General features: G+C 40.2%; 1 protein-coding gene across 1 annotated transcript in view; it reads left to right on the forward strand.

The window, feature by feature from the left end:
* The window catches only part of LOC135207998 (acetyl-CoA carboxylase-like), a 460,030-nt gene that overhangs the window by 441,385 nt on the left and 1,135 nt on the right, over window positions 1–17,510 (forward strand). Inside the window, exons 42-43 of the mRNA XM_064240089.1 lie at window positions 5,862–6,098; window positions 9,059–9,253. Of these exons, the coding sequence (XP_064096159.1) occupies window positions 5,862–6,098; window positions 9,059–9,253 (432 nt within the window). The remainder of the gene's footprint in view (window positions 1–5,861; window positions 6,099–9,058; window positions 9,254–17,510) is intronic.

Genomic DNA, 17,510 nt, shown 5'->3' on the forward strand with positions numbered 1-17,510 from the left:
CTACCGAGAAGAACAAAAACTTCGCTGCAGACGGATAGACCAGTATGGGTACAGGACATCACCGAAGTCGAGAAGAGGGATAGGTCATACGACCATTCCCTTCTTTTCCTCTGAGGTAATTGCATGACTTTTCCTGCGAAGTCAAGCATCCAGGGATGGGGATTCGTGACGCTCGATTTCGTACCGAATTCGTAGCGAAGACTCTGAACCCTTCGGTTCCTGACGATCGTTAGAGTCCTTCACAATCCCCTCCCTAATGGACTTCACCGCCTTTCGATGCGAAGGAGATGCTGCTTTGTCCTGTGAAAGCGCGACCGCGCTTTCTGAAGAAACTCGACATCCCAGGCTGTGAGTGTTGAAGACTTCGTCAGCACCAAGATGACCTAGAAGTACACTCTCTCGAGTTACACAAGAACTTCTCTGTGGCGCAGGTACTGAAGGCAGGGGTCTGGTACAACCAGACCACTGGCACCTCCTTCTACCTTTTGGATATTGCCCACAGGTCTTGGATCGTTTTCCTGGGACCCGTGGTGCTGCTCAACACGTTGTGTAGCTAAACCCAGACCCTAGCAGGGAATGAACAGCATCGAGTCGATGGTGTGACTGTAGAATAGATAAGTGAATGAGAGAGTGACTGGCTTCTCTTCCTATCTTTTTCTCCCCCTACCTGTGGGTAGAGGGATACGGTCATCACCTTGCTGGATAAGGACGAGATGCGGTGAGCTACTCGACAGAGCCCCACCCCATCCTATCCCTTTCACTAGGGATGGGAGCGAATATCCACCACTTCCTCCTACAAGGGGGGGGAAGGTGGGGGAAGTGGATGCCAACAAGAGACAAACCATAACTTTATGTTGCCTCTTGCAAATAGGAACTTGTTCTTGTTTGCTGGTACGAAGAGATACGCTTGCCTCTCTCTTAGTACTTGGTCCAGAGGTCTGACCATTGATCCTGCGGTGCACACCCCGATCAATCGACAGAGGCTTGGATCCCTCCCTCGCTCTTACGACCAGGGAGGCATTCCAAGGTTGGGCGAACACCAGTCTGTTCACAAAAGACTCAGATTCCTCCCACCAAGAAGTGAGTCTTCCTATTGTAAAAGGACCGAAGGTTTGTATGCCGTGTCGGAACAAATGACAATTTGTCCAAAATTGCATTTTTCCTAACTATACAAACCTGAGGTCCTTTTACACATAGTCCCACCTCATGCCACCCCTCACTCTGCAGTTTTTGCTTGGGCCAAAGCAAAAGTGATTTGTTTACCTCCCAGTCGCGCGCGACGCGCGCCTGTCGGACAAGCAGTTAACTACCGAACCCCTTGTTCGAAAGCTTACAACCTATACCAGCTGCCGCTAGTACCTTCCTATTGTAAAAGGACCTCAGGTTTGTATAGTTAGGAAAAATGCTAATTTTGGACAAATTGTCATTTTTCACCCCTCACTTAAGAACAAATCTACTGGGTATGGCCCAGTCATCTTGTTGAACTATTATAGTATTAGTATCTTGGTAGCAGGTGGTGTTTCTACAGTGAATGCTGCATTACCTATAATATGCTATACTATATTACCATACTATTGCTTAGGTCTTATAGATGTCTTGAAGAGGTATATTGGATTTAGTATAACATTTTAAAGAGCAAAACATGAGGGTACAAACCACAGAAGATTCTTGTCTAGGCATTTAGCTTGGTAATATAAGATATAATTCTCTCTCTCTCTCTCTCTCTCTCTCTCTCTCTCTCATATTGGCAACATAATCATATTTTGCTTAATTTTTTTTTTTTATTATCTTCCCCAAATAGCCTTAAACATGCATTTGCTCATTTTCTGGTAAAACAATTTCAAGTGTTGTCCATCTTACTGCTGAGATAGAATTGATTTGGAAGGAAGAGCAGCCAGAAATTTCATAGAGTGGATTTATGTAAAAAAAAAAATGGTGTTTTTAATTGTATTTTTTAGATATCATCCATCATTTTATGATAGCCTGAGTAGCTATTTAGATGGGTGGACTTTTAACAGTCCTAAAATGTAAGGTTAGGACCTTCAGAACTGACCCCCAGTGCCTGGGCTTTTGCCCTAAAACTCATACATAAATCCATCCACCCTTCAGAACTGACAGACTAGTGGGATGAAGAGCCAAGTGGTTTAGAAATTTTGAGGGCTAATGAGGGGCCATGAAAATGGACAGATATCTTGCTTATCCAACAGTGATCTGAAGTTGTCAAAAAACTTCCCATAATTAGACTGAAAAGAAAGAAATATACCCAACAATTCCTTGTAGAAGATTATAGTTAGATTATATGGGTGAAGAGGATGAATTAGGGCCTCTCATTATTAATATTAACAATAATGGTAGGGCCAGTGGAGATGGTATCAAAAGCATTAATAGTTATGTCTTTCAAATACAAACTTTTTTTTCAATTGTAGATACAGCACTGATTTCATGACCCCAGACTTTAAAATGCCTATGACTCCGTTTTATTCTTGTAACCCTTTGTATGGCTGACTTAAGCAGATTATTATTATTAATAGGGTTTAGTTTTTCCAGACTTAAGCAGATAGGATATAGCATTTTTAGATATTTCTGTTTTGGTGCACCATAAACTGAAGGTAGTGTTGACCCCATCCTTTTCTTAAGGATTTGGTCTTTTGAAGATCAGTCCTAGCAGCTTTCACTGGGTATAAAAATTTACCTTCCTTACTTGCTAGTTGTTCTTGTATTGAGGGGACAAGAGGGAGCAAGTGAAAAGTGTAAAGGTGCCAGACATTAAAAAGTCCAATACTGTATGTGCTGGTCCTTTGTGTTAGTAACTTGACTTCAAACTTCAAGGGGCAAGCAACTTGCCCAGTCTCCTTGCCCTTGCAGATGCTAGTGCTACAAAGAAACTCTTAAACACAGCATTTGGTGAAGTTTCTGTAAGGGCTCTTATGTTGCACTGGGAAGGTGTTTTACAGGTGAGGTATCCCAGTAACTCTTGAGAGCTGAAATTGAATCTTGTAGAAAGAAACAGGAAGAAATGTGTTATCGAATTAATTTTGACACAAAGTAGAGTAACACTTCCTCAATAACACCATGTAGAAAAGACATGCCTGTTGGACTGGTACAATCAAGCTGTTGACTGTTCAGCTCAAAAACCCTTTCCAGATAAGAAACTGCTTGATAACCTCCAAGCAAGTAATTGGAGCACACTCAAATTCTGGTTAAAATGCCAGATGTGAGCCTTGAATAGCACTCTTCCATCAGAAGAGCTCTTTGCAGATCTACTATCATTTCAAGAAGATCTAGAAATCTTTTTTGTTGAGGCATTATTGGGTCATCATGTGTGATGACACTGGAAGAGCTTCTCTGGAATTGATTGTAACAAAAATAACAGAAGAAATGCACACAACTCAAGATTGTCCTATGGACTCAAGTATATCGCTTAACTAAGATGCCTGGTCTGGCAGCGTGAATCATCAATTTTCCACCTTAGTAGTACCCCATAGCTTCCACAGGGTAGTTCCTGATCATATCTGATCAGGTTATCTTCCAAGTACATAGTTTTATGTCTTGAAATAAACCTTGGGTGTTCTGTCTGTGGCAAAATATCACCACTAAGAGGCACTGTATTGAGGATTCTGTGCCTCCTTTTTGTTCCTCAGCTAAGGTACTATGATGGATGGTAGAGTTGTCAGTATTTCCATAATTACTGTAAACACATGTATTTGCAAGGCTTGCACAGAGCCTTCAGTTCTGTATGCTGTTGTAGGTGTTTTAAGGACTATTAGCCTGACGTTATCAATTACAGTATATCCCTCCCCAACCTTCTTTGGAAGTATTGGTAAGTAATAATAACTACAGTATGGGTAACAAGAGAGGGGCTACTCAAGTCCCACCTTGTATGCGCATGAATTGCCAGATCTCACAGATTCCTTGCTATACAATCTTTTATTGTTTTAACCAGCTTCCAGCTGGTTAAAACGAGAAGATTTATCCTATTGTTAAGACCGAATGTTTGTTCCGCATATGAACAAAGGTTTGTTTTGTTGAAAGAAAGTTCCTTTGTGCTCAGTACTGTAGAAACCAAATTAAGCAAGCATCATAATCTACAAGCAATGCAGAGCAGTTCCAACAGAGTAAAAGCAGTTCAACAGCGGACTTGGTTAGCCCCATGTTCCTTAGAAAATTAAAGAATTTCTCATTCTACTGTTTAGAGGCAGTTGATAAAATCACAGGCAAACTGACAAAAAATCCTTCTCCATTGTTAAAAACGAAGATTTTGGAAATGAGTAATTTATTAGCAGAATATTTTAAGAGGGTATCACAAAAATCAAGCGATAGACAGTCTTGGAAAAAGTTAATGAAGGTCTGGACATAGAAAATCTTGGAAAAAGTTAATGAAGGTCTGGACAGTCTTGAGAAATTAACAGGTTCACAGTCAACTTGAAAGTGAGTTAGTTGGCTGGAGACACGTAAGAACTGATTTGAACATAAGCAGAGCTACATGTTTGATAACTTACAACATCCTCTTTAGCTATTACGTATTTGTTTTCAGGAAGCTAGGTTATGTAAAACATTTTGTCAGTCACAAAATGTGTTCAGTAGTAAGCCTTGGTGTTTTTGTGGAGTTGTGACACAAATGAGAATTTAGAAGAGCATGCATTGAAAATATTACATACATTCCTTTTGTTTTAAAATGTTAAGGTTTTATGTATTTATGATTACATAGATATGTTAAGTATAATGCAATAACCAGCATTGACATTTAGAAAAAAACTACTTTTAGAGTTTCTACAATTTTAAGAAGATATAGATTTGATATTTTTTAAGCTAGGTTACTTTTTTCAAAAATGAAAGTAGAGATGGTTTCCTGCACAGTGATAAAACATTCAAATGAGGGATGGAGGAATGCTGTCATTATCCAGTTTCATTCAATATTGTAACCACAGGTATTAATATAAGGCTCCAGCTGTTGTAACCCTTATATTGACTTGACCCCTCCCCCTTATGTTTATTATTGAAGTGATGAGGATAGTATTTTTTATAATTAGAACTGAGCTGCTTCAAGTACAAAGTCTGTAACCCCTTAGCACTCCAAGAAAACCTTCTGGGCTACAATAGGTGTATAAAAAACAATCTTTGGCATCTAGAATGGGCAGAAAATTTCTGAGAAACAAAACATCTTTGGCTCTGGTAAATACATTCCAATATTTTATATTATTGAAGTATATCAGATACCTTTGTTGCTTAGTTTGCTATGTGCCCAGAATATGTAAAGTTAGTAATCATAGGCTACATCCACACTACAGTAAAGCATCATAAATACATATGAGAAACATGTGGATTAGGAGATAGTGACTTATTGGTAGCCCAAACAAGTGCTCCACATGATTATCTAGCATTTGCCAAAGATTCATTCTCTACTTACGTTGTTTACCACCTGTTTTTTATGTATCCACAGTAAGTTGCTGATGTGTGTCTCTGATAAGTTTTACTCTTGTTTGGATTCACCTTGATGTGACAATGTGAAGCTTGTGAATAGTCAGATTGTCGCTTTAGAGAAAAATATACTTTACATAATAACTACCTTTCTCTTTTGAAGTGTAGAATCCCCTAATAACTATCTTTCTCTTTTGAAGTGTAGAATCCCCTACATAACTACCTTTGTCTTATGAAGTGTAGAATCCCCCCCTTTTTTTTTTATACTTAGGGCCTGGGTTAGGTAAGGTAGTTGAACTACACTGTACTACATTATTATTGTAAATTTCTCTTCATGTCAGTTTAAACACATTTCCTGTTTTTTATTTTTTTTTTCAAAACTCACAATTTCCTGTTGGCTAAGAAGTTGAAATCTTTAAAATTATATGTATTTTATTTTTCAGGTTGCTGTAACATTTGCAGATCTTCATGATACTCCTGTAAGAATGCAAGAAAAAGGAGTAATTCAGGGTGTTGTACCCTGGGCACAAAGTCGACAGATTCTGTATTGGAGACTTAGACGACGTCTTGCAGAAGAGAGAGTAAAGGAGGAACTAAGACATGTACAGAAGGAGGCATCTGATGCTCACATAGATTCTCTGTTGAAACGTTGGTTCTATGAAGCAAGACCATCAGGGGAAGTGAGTAATTTTTTTATAATGTTTTGTGTTTTGAAACACATGACTATAGAATAACCAGGCTGTTTGTAGATTTCATTGAATATATTTTTTGTATAGTACTCTTAGATCCAAAACTGGGTAAATGTACAATGGTATCTGCAATACTTGTTCTCCTGAAACTCAGGAAGTGTATATGTAATACGTACATTCTTTCGTTTCTGAACACACCGTTAAATAAAATGCACTTTGCTGCTTTTGAGCACTACTAAGACACCATACTGTAAGTTGCTGTTCATAGATATGCAGTGATGAATTTTGTACTGTGTAATACATTCTGTTGTCACAAGATTGTGATTAACCCTTAAACGCCTATTGGACGTATTTTACGTCGAGATAAATTGTCTTTTGGGTGCCGACCGGACTTAATTTACGTCAACATAAAAAAGTTTTTTTTAAAATTCGCTGAAAAATACTTATAGGCTTACTAGGCGAAAAATTTTGAATCACGAGCCTGGGGGGAATGCTGGGAGGAGTTTCACTGGATCAAAGGTCGTTGTTTTGTTTACAATCGTTACGTCATGCGGCCGCAAGCGCGAAAGCGCGAATTTCTTTCTTGCCGCACTAAAAAGTATCAGTGACACATCTCGGAAATTATTTCGTCACTGACATAATTTTTGCACCATTTTAAATTAGCCGTTACATGGAGTATTATATATGAAAATGTGTGCATTTTCATGTAGAATACAACAAAAAAATACTCATGATTGTAGCTTTTATCAGTTTTGAAATATTTTCATATAAATAACGATGTGCCAAAATTTCAACCTTTGGTCAACTTTGACTGTACCGAAATGGTCAAAAAATGAAAGGGGCAATTGTAAGCTAAGAACACTTATATTTTAGTAATATTCAATCATTTACCTTCATTTTGCAACAAATTGTAAGTCTCTAGCACAGTATTTCGATTTATGGTGAATTTATGAAAAAAAGTTTTCCTTACGTCCACGCGGTAACTCATCCGAAAAATCATGCGTGCGATTGTCGTAATGTTTGCACCCTTTTAAATTAGCCGTTACATAAAGTTTTATGTATGGAAATGTGTGCAATTTCATGCACAATACAACTAAAAGCAACCCATGGTTGTAGCTTTTATCAGTTTTGAAATATTTTCATATAAATAACGATAAGTGCCAAAATTTCAACCTTCGGTCAACTTTGACTCTACCGAAATGGTAAAAAAAAACGTAATTGTAAGCTAAAGCTCTTATATTCTAGTAATATTCAATAATTTACCTTCATTTTGCAACAAATTGGAAGTCTCTAGCACAATATTTCGATTTATGGTGAATTTATGAAAAAAAAAACATTTTCCTTACGTCCGCGCGGTAACTCTTCTGAAAAATCATACGTGCGATTGTCGTAATGTTTTGCACCCTTTTAAATTATTGCCGTTATATAAAGTTTTATATATGAAAATGTGCGCAATTTAATGTAAAATACGGAATAAAAAACAAATAAATTGAGGTTGTAGCTTTCCTCATTTTCAAAATATTTGCATATAAATCACGATAAATAGAAAAAAACCACGTTCGGTCAACTTTGACTCCTACCGGAAATGGACGAAAAACGCAATTGTAAGCTAAAACTCTTACAGTCTAGTAATATTCAGTCATTTATCTTCATTTTGAAACAAATTTGAAGTCTCTAGCACAATATTTAGATTTATGGTGAATTTTAAGAAAAACTTTCCTTCCCTCCGCGCGCGGATTCTCCGCCGCAAATCTCCGAAATGCGTACGTCGCATTCTCGGAATATTTGCTCTGTTTCATATTAGGCATTTCATAGAGTTTTATATATGAAAATGTGCACAATTTCATGTAGAATACAACCAAAAATAATTGAAGGTTGTACCTTTTCTCATTTTTGAAATATTTGCATATAAAAAAATTTAAAAATTCGACATTCGGTCAAATTTAACTCGTCCAAAATGGTCGAAAACTGCAATTGTAAGCTAAAACTACTTACAGTATAGTAATATTAAATCATTTATCTTTATTTTGAAACAAACTGGAAGTCTCTAAAAAAAATATTTAGATTTATGGTGAATTTTTGAAAAAAAAAATATTTTACATCCACGCATTACGAATTCATGCATCATTTTGTGATAATATTTTCTCTGTGTACATACATCAAAACAAAATTAACTCTTTAGCTTTAACGTTTTGCTCACAACACAATTTGAAAACAATTATATTTGAAATTTTGGTTTTCGCTCTATCATATATCGCATTATTTATATATGATAATGATATTTTTTTCATTTCTGATGGTTGCATACTAAACTTCAGGCAATAACAAAAAAAGGAGCCAAAAATGAACTCTTAATCTTGAAAACTAAGTGCGCTGTTATTTTTTGAAAAAAATATTTTTTTCGCTTCGGCGCTCACTCCGAGACCCCCTAGGCATACGGGAGATGCTTTTTATTATACCCCTTAGGCGTTTAAGGGTTAATAAGAAGACGGCTGAAAAGAAATATACTTAATGTACATACTACTATATTGTTAAGAAAAAGCTTATATGTGGTGACTGAAGATGGATCTTATGAAACTAAAATTGTATAAATAATTGGCAAAGATATTAAAAATGTCCATGATGCCATTTTTCTATTTTCTTAAAAGTAGAGCTTTAATAGAACTACAGTATATAGACACTTGAGAATGCTCACTGTGAATAATTTTGTTTGGTTGATTGTAAACTAGTAATATCTTAAAATAGTTTGTAAGAGTAGAATATGAATGATAATTAGAAAGTATAGACTGAAAGAGGATTAAAAATGAAAAGCAAAATAAACATGCAGTTTTTCAATATTCAGCTCAATTTAGATATAGTATATCAGGAACATCAGTATTCAGTTCACATTTAGATGTAGTATATCAGTAGTAGAGTTAATCTTGACATTTAATATTTCCTTAAACTTTCAGACTTATCTCTGGGACAGCAATAAGGATGTAGCCTTTTGGTTAGAAGAACAGATGCAACAGGAGGACCTAATAAGCAAAGATTGTGGGTCAGCTAGTTCTTCCCAAAGTATAGAAAACAGCCCATTATACCTTGTAGAAAAATTACAGCTTCTTAGAAGAGACGCTGCAATTTCACAGGTTAAAGAAATAATGAAGGTATGGATCATATGCTCATATAAAAGCCTACTGTCATGGTCTTGACAAATGCCATCAAACACTGTCTTTTGTCTCTCAGACATTAGAAGAGTGTTTGAATTTTAGCCTAGCCTAACCCCTTTTATTTACACAAATAAATAATCTACCCACCTGTACGCTTTCTCCAACGTCAGTATACTCCAGAAATCACCTTAGAACAACAGCACAACAAGACTTACGACCCAAAAACTCCTACCAGACAGAGAGCTCTCCCTTACCAACACCACACCACTAGCACCTGCTTTCTACTGCCTGGCCTGTGTTATTGTTTACATCCCCCGATGCCGCCACCATCTTTTCAATGACGTCATAGCCCCTATAACGTCACAACACAACTTAACCCTTTCATGTCCAACTGACGTAATAGTACGTAAAAAATACTCTATCCCCTATCTATCCAACTGACGTAGCGTACGTAAAATTTACCAAAATTTTTCGTACGTGTGGTAGGGGCATTTTTTTTTTAATTTTCGGACAAGTAGCGATTTCCATAGGCTAGATCATACCTTGGACCGTGTATCTCGGGTATCAATACGCCAGCAAAGTAGTTTCTGTACTGCGCATGCTCAAATCCCTGGCGTAGTAAAATTCTCACAATGAAATCAGCTGATCGCACCTACACTTCCCTCTCAGTGACCCCAAAGCCATTTTTCTTAACTCTCCCTTTATTCTTCAACTTTTCCTCTACAATTTCGTATATGTATTTCAAAGTAATTTCTATGAAAATAACCGAGATAGGGCTCTTCAAAAAATTGTTATTCTAGCAATAAATGTTGACAACGTAAAAAATTTTTTCGATTCGATCATTTATAACGTCAAAATGAAACTATTGCCATATCCAAAGCCATTTTTCTTGACCTTCCCTTTATTCTTCAACGTTTCCTCTACATTTTCGTATTTACAAAGGAATTTCAATGAAAAATAACCGAGATAGGGCTCTTAAAAAAAAAAAAAAAATTTAGCGATAATTCTCACTATGTGCCGGGCGGGAGCGCTATGTTTCTTATCCTCTTTTCAATCGATTTTTTCACCGGCTGGACTTATTCGTTTTCCATTTATTTATATGTCGCTATTTAGGGAATTTTATTGGCTTTCTCATGAAAAATAATTCATTCGCCTGACTTTCATAGTTTTTTGGGTTAGGAATGAAAATATAAAAAAAAAGTAAAGATTTTTTTTGTTTTTTTTGTTAAATAACTCACATTTTTTTCGTATTTAGAGGGCTGGGACTCTTATTCTGACTATTCCACCATAAAATACTAACATTTAGAAAAAAAGGACAGAACAAAAGGGAACGTTGTTGGCATAAAATTTATATTTTTTGCGGAATTTTCAAAATGATAATTTTTTTCGCACTGTTGAGCGCTCTAGACACCTCGGATATCTGGGGACACAGTGCTCAAAACTAAGCGGATATGAAAGAGTTAAATACATCAACAGACACCTTCTAGAATCAACCATATGCTGTCCATATATAGGACACCCACCATATTTCAACAATGCATAAAATACCAATAACAATTATACAATATGTAATCCACTTATCTCTTTCTCCCTCCCTCTCCGACTGTTTTCCTAACCTAGTCCCCTATTAATTTCCTTCATCCTCCAACTCTTTACCCTCTACATAATTTCTAATACATTCCCCTGAAACTCCTGCTTTAGTTAATACATCAGCCACTTGCTCCTTTCCTTTTATCCATCTCACCTCCTTTATTTCCCCGGATTCAATGGTTTCCCTTATTGCTGCAATATCTATTTTTAATCTCTTGCTACTTACACCAGTGCTCAATTTGATGGTGATCATTAGTGTTTTACTATCAGTGTTAACCAAGGCTTCTAAATTTCTCCCTCCTACTACCTCTTCCCACAAATGCTTGAAATATATAAATCCTTCTACAGTTTTCCCCAACACTCAGGGCTTTGGCCTCAGTGGTGGATTTTGCCACTCTCCTGGATTTCCTAGACTTCACCATATGGGACTTCTCCTCTTCCCATCTGTCAAGGAAATAATATAACCCAGTTGAGTATGGCCATCTTCTATGTTTCCAAATGAAGCGTCTGCATAGGCTTCCCAATAAATCCTTTCTTCTTCCATCTCACTTATTGTAACTTCGCCCATCATGCTCTTAGTTTTCCTCACAATTTTAATAAGCTTTTTCATATCCTGAGTTGTTCCTTCTTTAAATGCTTTACTTAATTCGCTAACATCATACGATATTTCTGGCATCCTGTGTAGTGATAAACAATTCAGCTGTCCTACCACTGATCTATACTCAGTTAACTCCTTTTGTTCTAGCACTCTATTACCCGTATATCTTCTAGGGCCTCTGGTTCTCTTATAGAATTTATATACTGCCACTGATTAAGGGAAAATCTATTCTCCTTCTGCTTTATTATTACTACTCCTATATACTTGAACCTTTTTACTCTCTTGTTCTCCTGCTTGCAATTTCCCTTTCAATTTTGCAATTGTTTCCTTTAAGAATCCTTCAGTTCCTCCGTAGCAAAAATCATCTACGTGTGTGCACAAAATCCCATTCAATTTATTGTCCTTTTTCCAAAAGAATATATTAGGTTCTAGTCTACTTCTCTCACCTTGAAGCTCCTTCACTACTTTCACCACTTTACAATACCATGCTTCTGCTGCATCCTTGAGCCCATAGACAGTTTTCTTCAACTTCCATAGTCCCCTCCAACCGTCTTCCCTCGGTGGCTTCAAATACACTTCTCTTTGTATCTCGTCACCTTGTAAATATGCAGTTTTGACATCCAATGTATAACAATTCCAATTTTTCACCTTTATTATGGTTAGACAGAATTTTAAAATTTCAGCATTGCATGTGGGAGCGTCCTTTTCACACACTGCCATCTCTTCTTCAAACCCTCTAGCTACCAATCTTGCTTTACATATTCTTTCCCCCCTTTTATCTTCTCAGTTACTATCCATCTTGTAGATAAAGCTTTTTGTCCAACATCATTTACCTCCTCATATACCTGGTTATCTCTCCAACTTTGAAGTTCTTTTTCTTTAGCTTCCATTATGCTTCTATTTTCAAATCCCAGCAACACCTCCTCTTCATCTTCAAGTTAACCCACCCTTTGTCACCTGACTATGAGTCTTGTACATTGTACAAAATCAGCCCATGCTTGGCTTGATCTTTTTCTTGCAAGACCTAATATAGTCCATTCTTCTACTTGTCTTGTATCGTTGTTTATAGCTCTAACTCTATTTCCCTTTTTGAGTTTTGGTATCTATTCCATTAACTTGCCTTCTATTGACCCACTTTCCCCGGTATCTTCCACTGTTTCCTCTATCACCTCTCTTTCTATAGTCTCTTCTGTGTCTGCATTCCTTCTCCCACCTACTATTATCTCCTCTCCTTCCTGCCAATCTACTTTCCCTTCATTTGGGCCATCTGATCTACCTTTCACACCATGGGATTTATCTATTCTAGCAGATCTCTTCTCGTATCTGGTGATCGTCCGTTGAATCCTAGTCACATATATCCTAGCTACTTCTCTTAAAGAATCCCCATGTTTGACTATTATTGTTTTCCCCGATACTCCCACTACCTGAGCAGGTCCTCTCCATTCATTTTCATTTTCCCTCTTATAGAATACCTCATCTCCTACCACTTTCATTCCCCCTAATACTTCTATTATGACACAATTTTCTTTCATATTGAGGGTCATACCCATTTTACTCATGGTTTGCTTACCTATCAGCCAGGGTATATCACCCTACAGAATTTCTGTCTTCAAATAAAACTTTCTGTTATTTTAGTATCACTGGTATTTCTATTATTCCTTTGGACTTATAAGATGTCTCACCAAAATTAAACACTTTATTAGACTCTGTCCTAGTGTCCCTCATTCTCCTCAACTCTTCCTGACTCAAATCCATGACAATACGTGCTAGTCACAATTCCCCGCAAACTGTTGATTTACATCCTGTGTCCAAAATTGCATCAACCACCTCCCACAACGCTTCCCTTTTTATTTTATTAACTTCTCCTACATAAACATCTTCTGTCCCAGTTTTGGTTTTCAGCTTATTTTCTTCTTGTCTTGTTTCAGTTTTCTTCCTATTATGAAAATTCTGAGGGCAATCCCTAGCCCAATGCCATTCTGAACTGCATATTGCACATACTGTTACCTTCCCTTCTTTGTTTATAGGATTTCTACCACCCCTACCTCGGTTCCATCTTCCCCGATATCTCTGGTTTTCCCTCCCTCTCCCAGAACTGGCATTGCCTTCTGATGACCCCCACCATTCCCATTCCTCTTTAGTCCCTAATCCCTCAAATAGTCTTTTCATTGTTTGCGACACTGTTTCGTACTCTAGCTTTTCTTGCCCACAAGCCGATAATACCATTTGTTTTTTATTTTCCGTGAGATTTGCTTGCTCTATTACATGATAACCCTTGACTTCCCCTTCAAGCGTGCCTTTCCCCATTGCTCTTTCACACTCAGTTGCTGCCTTCTCGTATCTAAATAAATAGTACTCCATCTTTTCACTAGATTCTCTTCTTATTAGAAGGTATCTTTTTATTCTGCCTCAATTCTCCATTACCGAGTCTTTTAGATAGCTTTATCTAGTCTCTAGGATTAACTTTGGACCCTCTGTACCAGTAAGTTTATCTCTGTCTAATGCTTCCACTAGCTCTCGGGCTTTCCCTTTGTTCCGATACGTATACAAACCCTCGGTCCTTTAACAATAGGAAGGTACTTAGCGTCAGCTGAACCGGTCGTAAGCTTCGAACAAGGGGGTTCGGTAGTTATCTACTTGTCCGGCAGTTGGCGGTCAGCTCGACTGCGAGGAGAGGATGGCCGCGCTAGTGGATGGATGTGCTGCTCGTCTTCCTGCCTGCTTCAGTCATATGCTCTGTTTTCTTCACTTCATGAAGGCTGTTTATCTTTTCCTTTTACTTTTATCAAGTTTGAATGTACAAAGCCTGCATAAGTACGTATCTGTGTTTTGTATTTCATTCTCGGTGAATATTGCAAGTGAATATGGATTCCCAAGAGCCGGAAAGACCCCCTCGCCCCCCCATCAGCCGTAGATTGTGCCCTGGTGTGGAGGGCCGTAAGTGTGGGGCCTTCCGATCATCTGTTGAGGTTGATCCTCATGAGTTTTGTACTCGGTGTAGAGGGCGGGAATGCTCTCGCACCGAGACATGTGATGTTTGTGTATTTTGGTCGGAGGAGCAGTGGGAGCGCTATGGGGGGAGGAAGAAAGCCGTGAAGCCGGCCAAGGAGTTGTCAGAGGGTTTCTCCGGCTACGCCCTTGGTTACGGACACGTCTTCCTCTTTTCTCCCTCCATCTCCGCTCCCTCGTATGGCTCCTTCCCCTTCAGGGGAGGTTTCTACTTCCTTCTCCTCTCTCCATCAGTCTAGCGTGGAGGGGGGGGGCGAGATACCCCGACATCCAGTTGTACTCGGGGCCTCCGTTCGCTCAGGGGTGGGAACTCCTCCCCCCCGGGAGAGGGGAGACCCCCCACAAACTCACCCGACTTTTCCTTCCTCAGACCTGCTTGCCACGGGGGACGATCTCGGACGGGCCTGGTACTCGCTGGGGCTGCGAGGGACACCGACGGTCCAGGGCCTGCTGAGTCACCTGGCAAGAGGGTCCCATGCCGGTAATGCACAGGCCTACCACGACGGTGTCCACGCCGGGCTACGCTGCTCCGCCGCACCTGGTGTACACTCAGCACGTAGCCGCGGTGACCCCGACAGCTGCGGTGCAGGCGCCGCTGCCGGAGGTTATGATGCCCTCTGTGATGCCACCACCTGGTTTTGCCGCTCCTGCTGCAGCCCCGGACTTCCAGTGTCCCAAGAGCTCTCCTCTGGACCTGCCTCCTGTGTAGAGGATGCTGCCAGTTCCTGCTCCGCCTCCTGTTCCTGAGTATGCTGCCGCTCCAGTCCCGGTACCAGTTCCTGCCGCCGTCGTTCCTGCCCGTGGTGTTGCTGCTCCCACCCCAGGTCCTTCCGGACAGGTGCAGTCAGGCCCTGTTGTTTCGGCAACTGTCCCGGCTCCGTCCTGGATGGAAGACCTGACGGTGGTGCTGAGGAAGATGACAAAGAAGAAGAAGAGGAGGAAGGTGGTCGTCGTCACCGTCGGTCGCCGCTTCCCCTTCAACTTCTAAGGCCCCACAGCCGAAGAAGAAGAAGGTGGCCTCCTTCCCCCTAAGAAGGCTCGCTCTGAGACTTCTAAGGGTCCGTCCCACCGGAGGGACTTCCACCGGTCCTCCTGTTCCTTCGGAAACGGGGCGGCCCGTCTCTCCTTCCACAAGGAAGAAGAAGACGGGGACTGGAGGAGTGCCGGCTAACACCGGTACCTCCTCGCCTGGCGCTAGAAGTTCTGCCTTGACGCCAGGTACTGTCTCGGCCTCTCGTTTGCGAGAGTCACTGAGTGTACGGTCACCTGCGGGTGGCCGTACAGCCAAGACCCAGGCAACCGAATCCGCTCGGCACCAGGATCCAGGCACGGAGCAGAAGACTGGCGGGGGTCGCTCAGGCGACTCCCACCAGACCAGCGATCGCTCTCGGGGCGATACGCTGGTACCCAGGGTTGACGCGACGGTCCCAGACCGCTCGCGGGCTGAGGCGAGGAAGCGGTCCCCTCGGTCGCCTGAACCAGCCTTACCTGGGCCAAGCGGCATGACGCACCGTGAGGACAGGCCTCACTCCCACCGCAACAGCGAACTCTGCAGGTCCCCTGACCACTGCTCCTACTGTGACCGGGCAGAGAGGGGAACCAGCAGCAGCTCTTCTGACGCTCGGGACCATCGCCGGTGTTCTCGGTCCAGCCGCTCTACCCGGGAGAGCGCTCAACCAGGCCACCTGCAGCTTGATCACCACCGCGGGGTTGGTGATCGCCTGCAGCCCCCTCAGCACACCAGTTCTGGCCGTGGGCGCGGGAGGGAAGCATCAGTCTTCCTCTCCGATCCCTTCAACTTCCTCGGGCTTCACCGGGAAGAGCGAGGCTAAGTCTCTCTAACGACTGGGAGTTTGCCACCTTTATTCAGTCTGAATAGATGTATTAATAAGAGAATGGGGACTATTAAAATAGATGTATTCTAGAGAATGGACTATTAACCTTTGAACCAAAGATGTATGAGAATATATTGGTTTCCCTCTCTGGGTGTTTCATACAATGCCATGGCTTATTGCATTACTGAAGTTGGAGAGCTATCCGTTCTCATAAACCACCCTTGTCCCTGTACCTGGATCTACTATCACCCCACTCTCTTCCTATTATTGAGAGGAGTGTGTTGCCACTGAAAAGTATCCTATGCTCTAGATTATCTTTACAGTATGGCTGTCCCCCTCGCCTACATCTAGTCCTTTCCACCTCATGATGGTAGTAAAGAAGGAAGACCAGTCATCCCATTCATTCTGCTTTCATACCTTCATCGTAGACAGGATTGGGAGGCTACTATCAACCAATAAGCAGTTTCAGCTCCAAGTCCGTCTGGAACATCTTTCGTTGCTGGAGAAATATTTGAGTAAATTCACCGAGATCAAAGATGTGTTAACTTTTTTGGATTATACATATTTTTTCTAATATTTCTTTGCACTTTTTTTGCAAAATTACAATTATGACTGACATAGTACGTACTATCATAAAAGATAAGAACTAAAACAACAGCAACCCAGGTTATATTTATGAGCAAATATATATATATAAAGATGTCATGTACAGGCAGCCCCCATTACTGACCAGGTTCCATTCCATGTACCATTATAAAAGGTAATTAAAAATTAAAACCAACAGCAACCCCTGGTTATATTTATGAGCAAATATATAAAAAGATGTCATGTACAGGCAGCCCCCGTTACCGACGAGTTCCATTCCTGGGCGTTTGACGGTAACTGAAAATCGTTGTTAACTTAATTTCAAAAGTCTACGGGTGCAACACTCCACCTTACGGTGCCCTAGACTGGTTAATCGATGCCTTAGACAGTGTCACGGCCAAGATATTTGCCCATAATAATAATAATAACCTTAATGAAAATGTGGAATTTCATTTGCCTAAACATTTACTATGTTCTGCATGGTATTCTACAAATTTTTTTTATGTCAGATTGAAAAACTTACAGGTAAATCTTGGCCTAGAATGAGAGAGAGAAAGAAAGGCTAAATAGAAGCAAGAAAATTGCTCTGAATTGAGTTAAATGCAGTGAAATAAACTTACCTCTGTCAGCTGATTTT

The sequence above is a fragment of the Macrobrachium nipponense genome, chromosome 34 (assembly GCF_015104395.2).
Source record: "Macrobrachium nipponense isolate FS-2020 chromosome 34, ASM1510439v2, whole genome shotgun sequence".
Lineage (NCBI taxonomy): Eukaryota > Metazoa > Arthropoda > Malacostraca > Decapoda > Palaemonidae > Macrobrachium > Macrobrachium nipponense.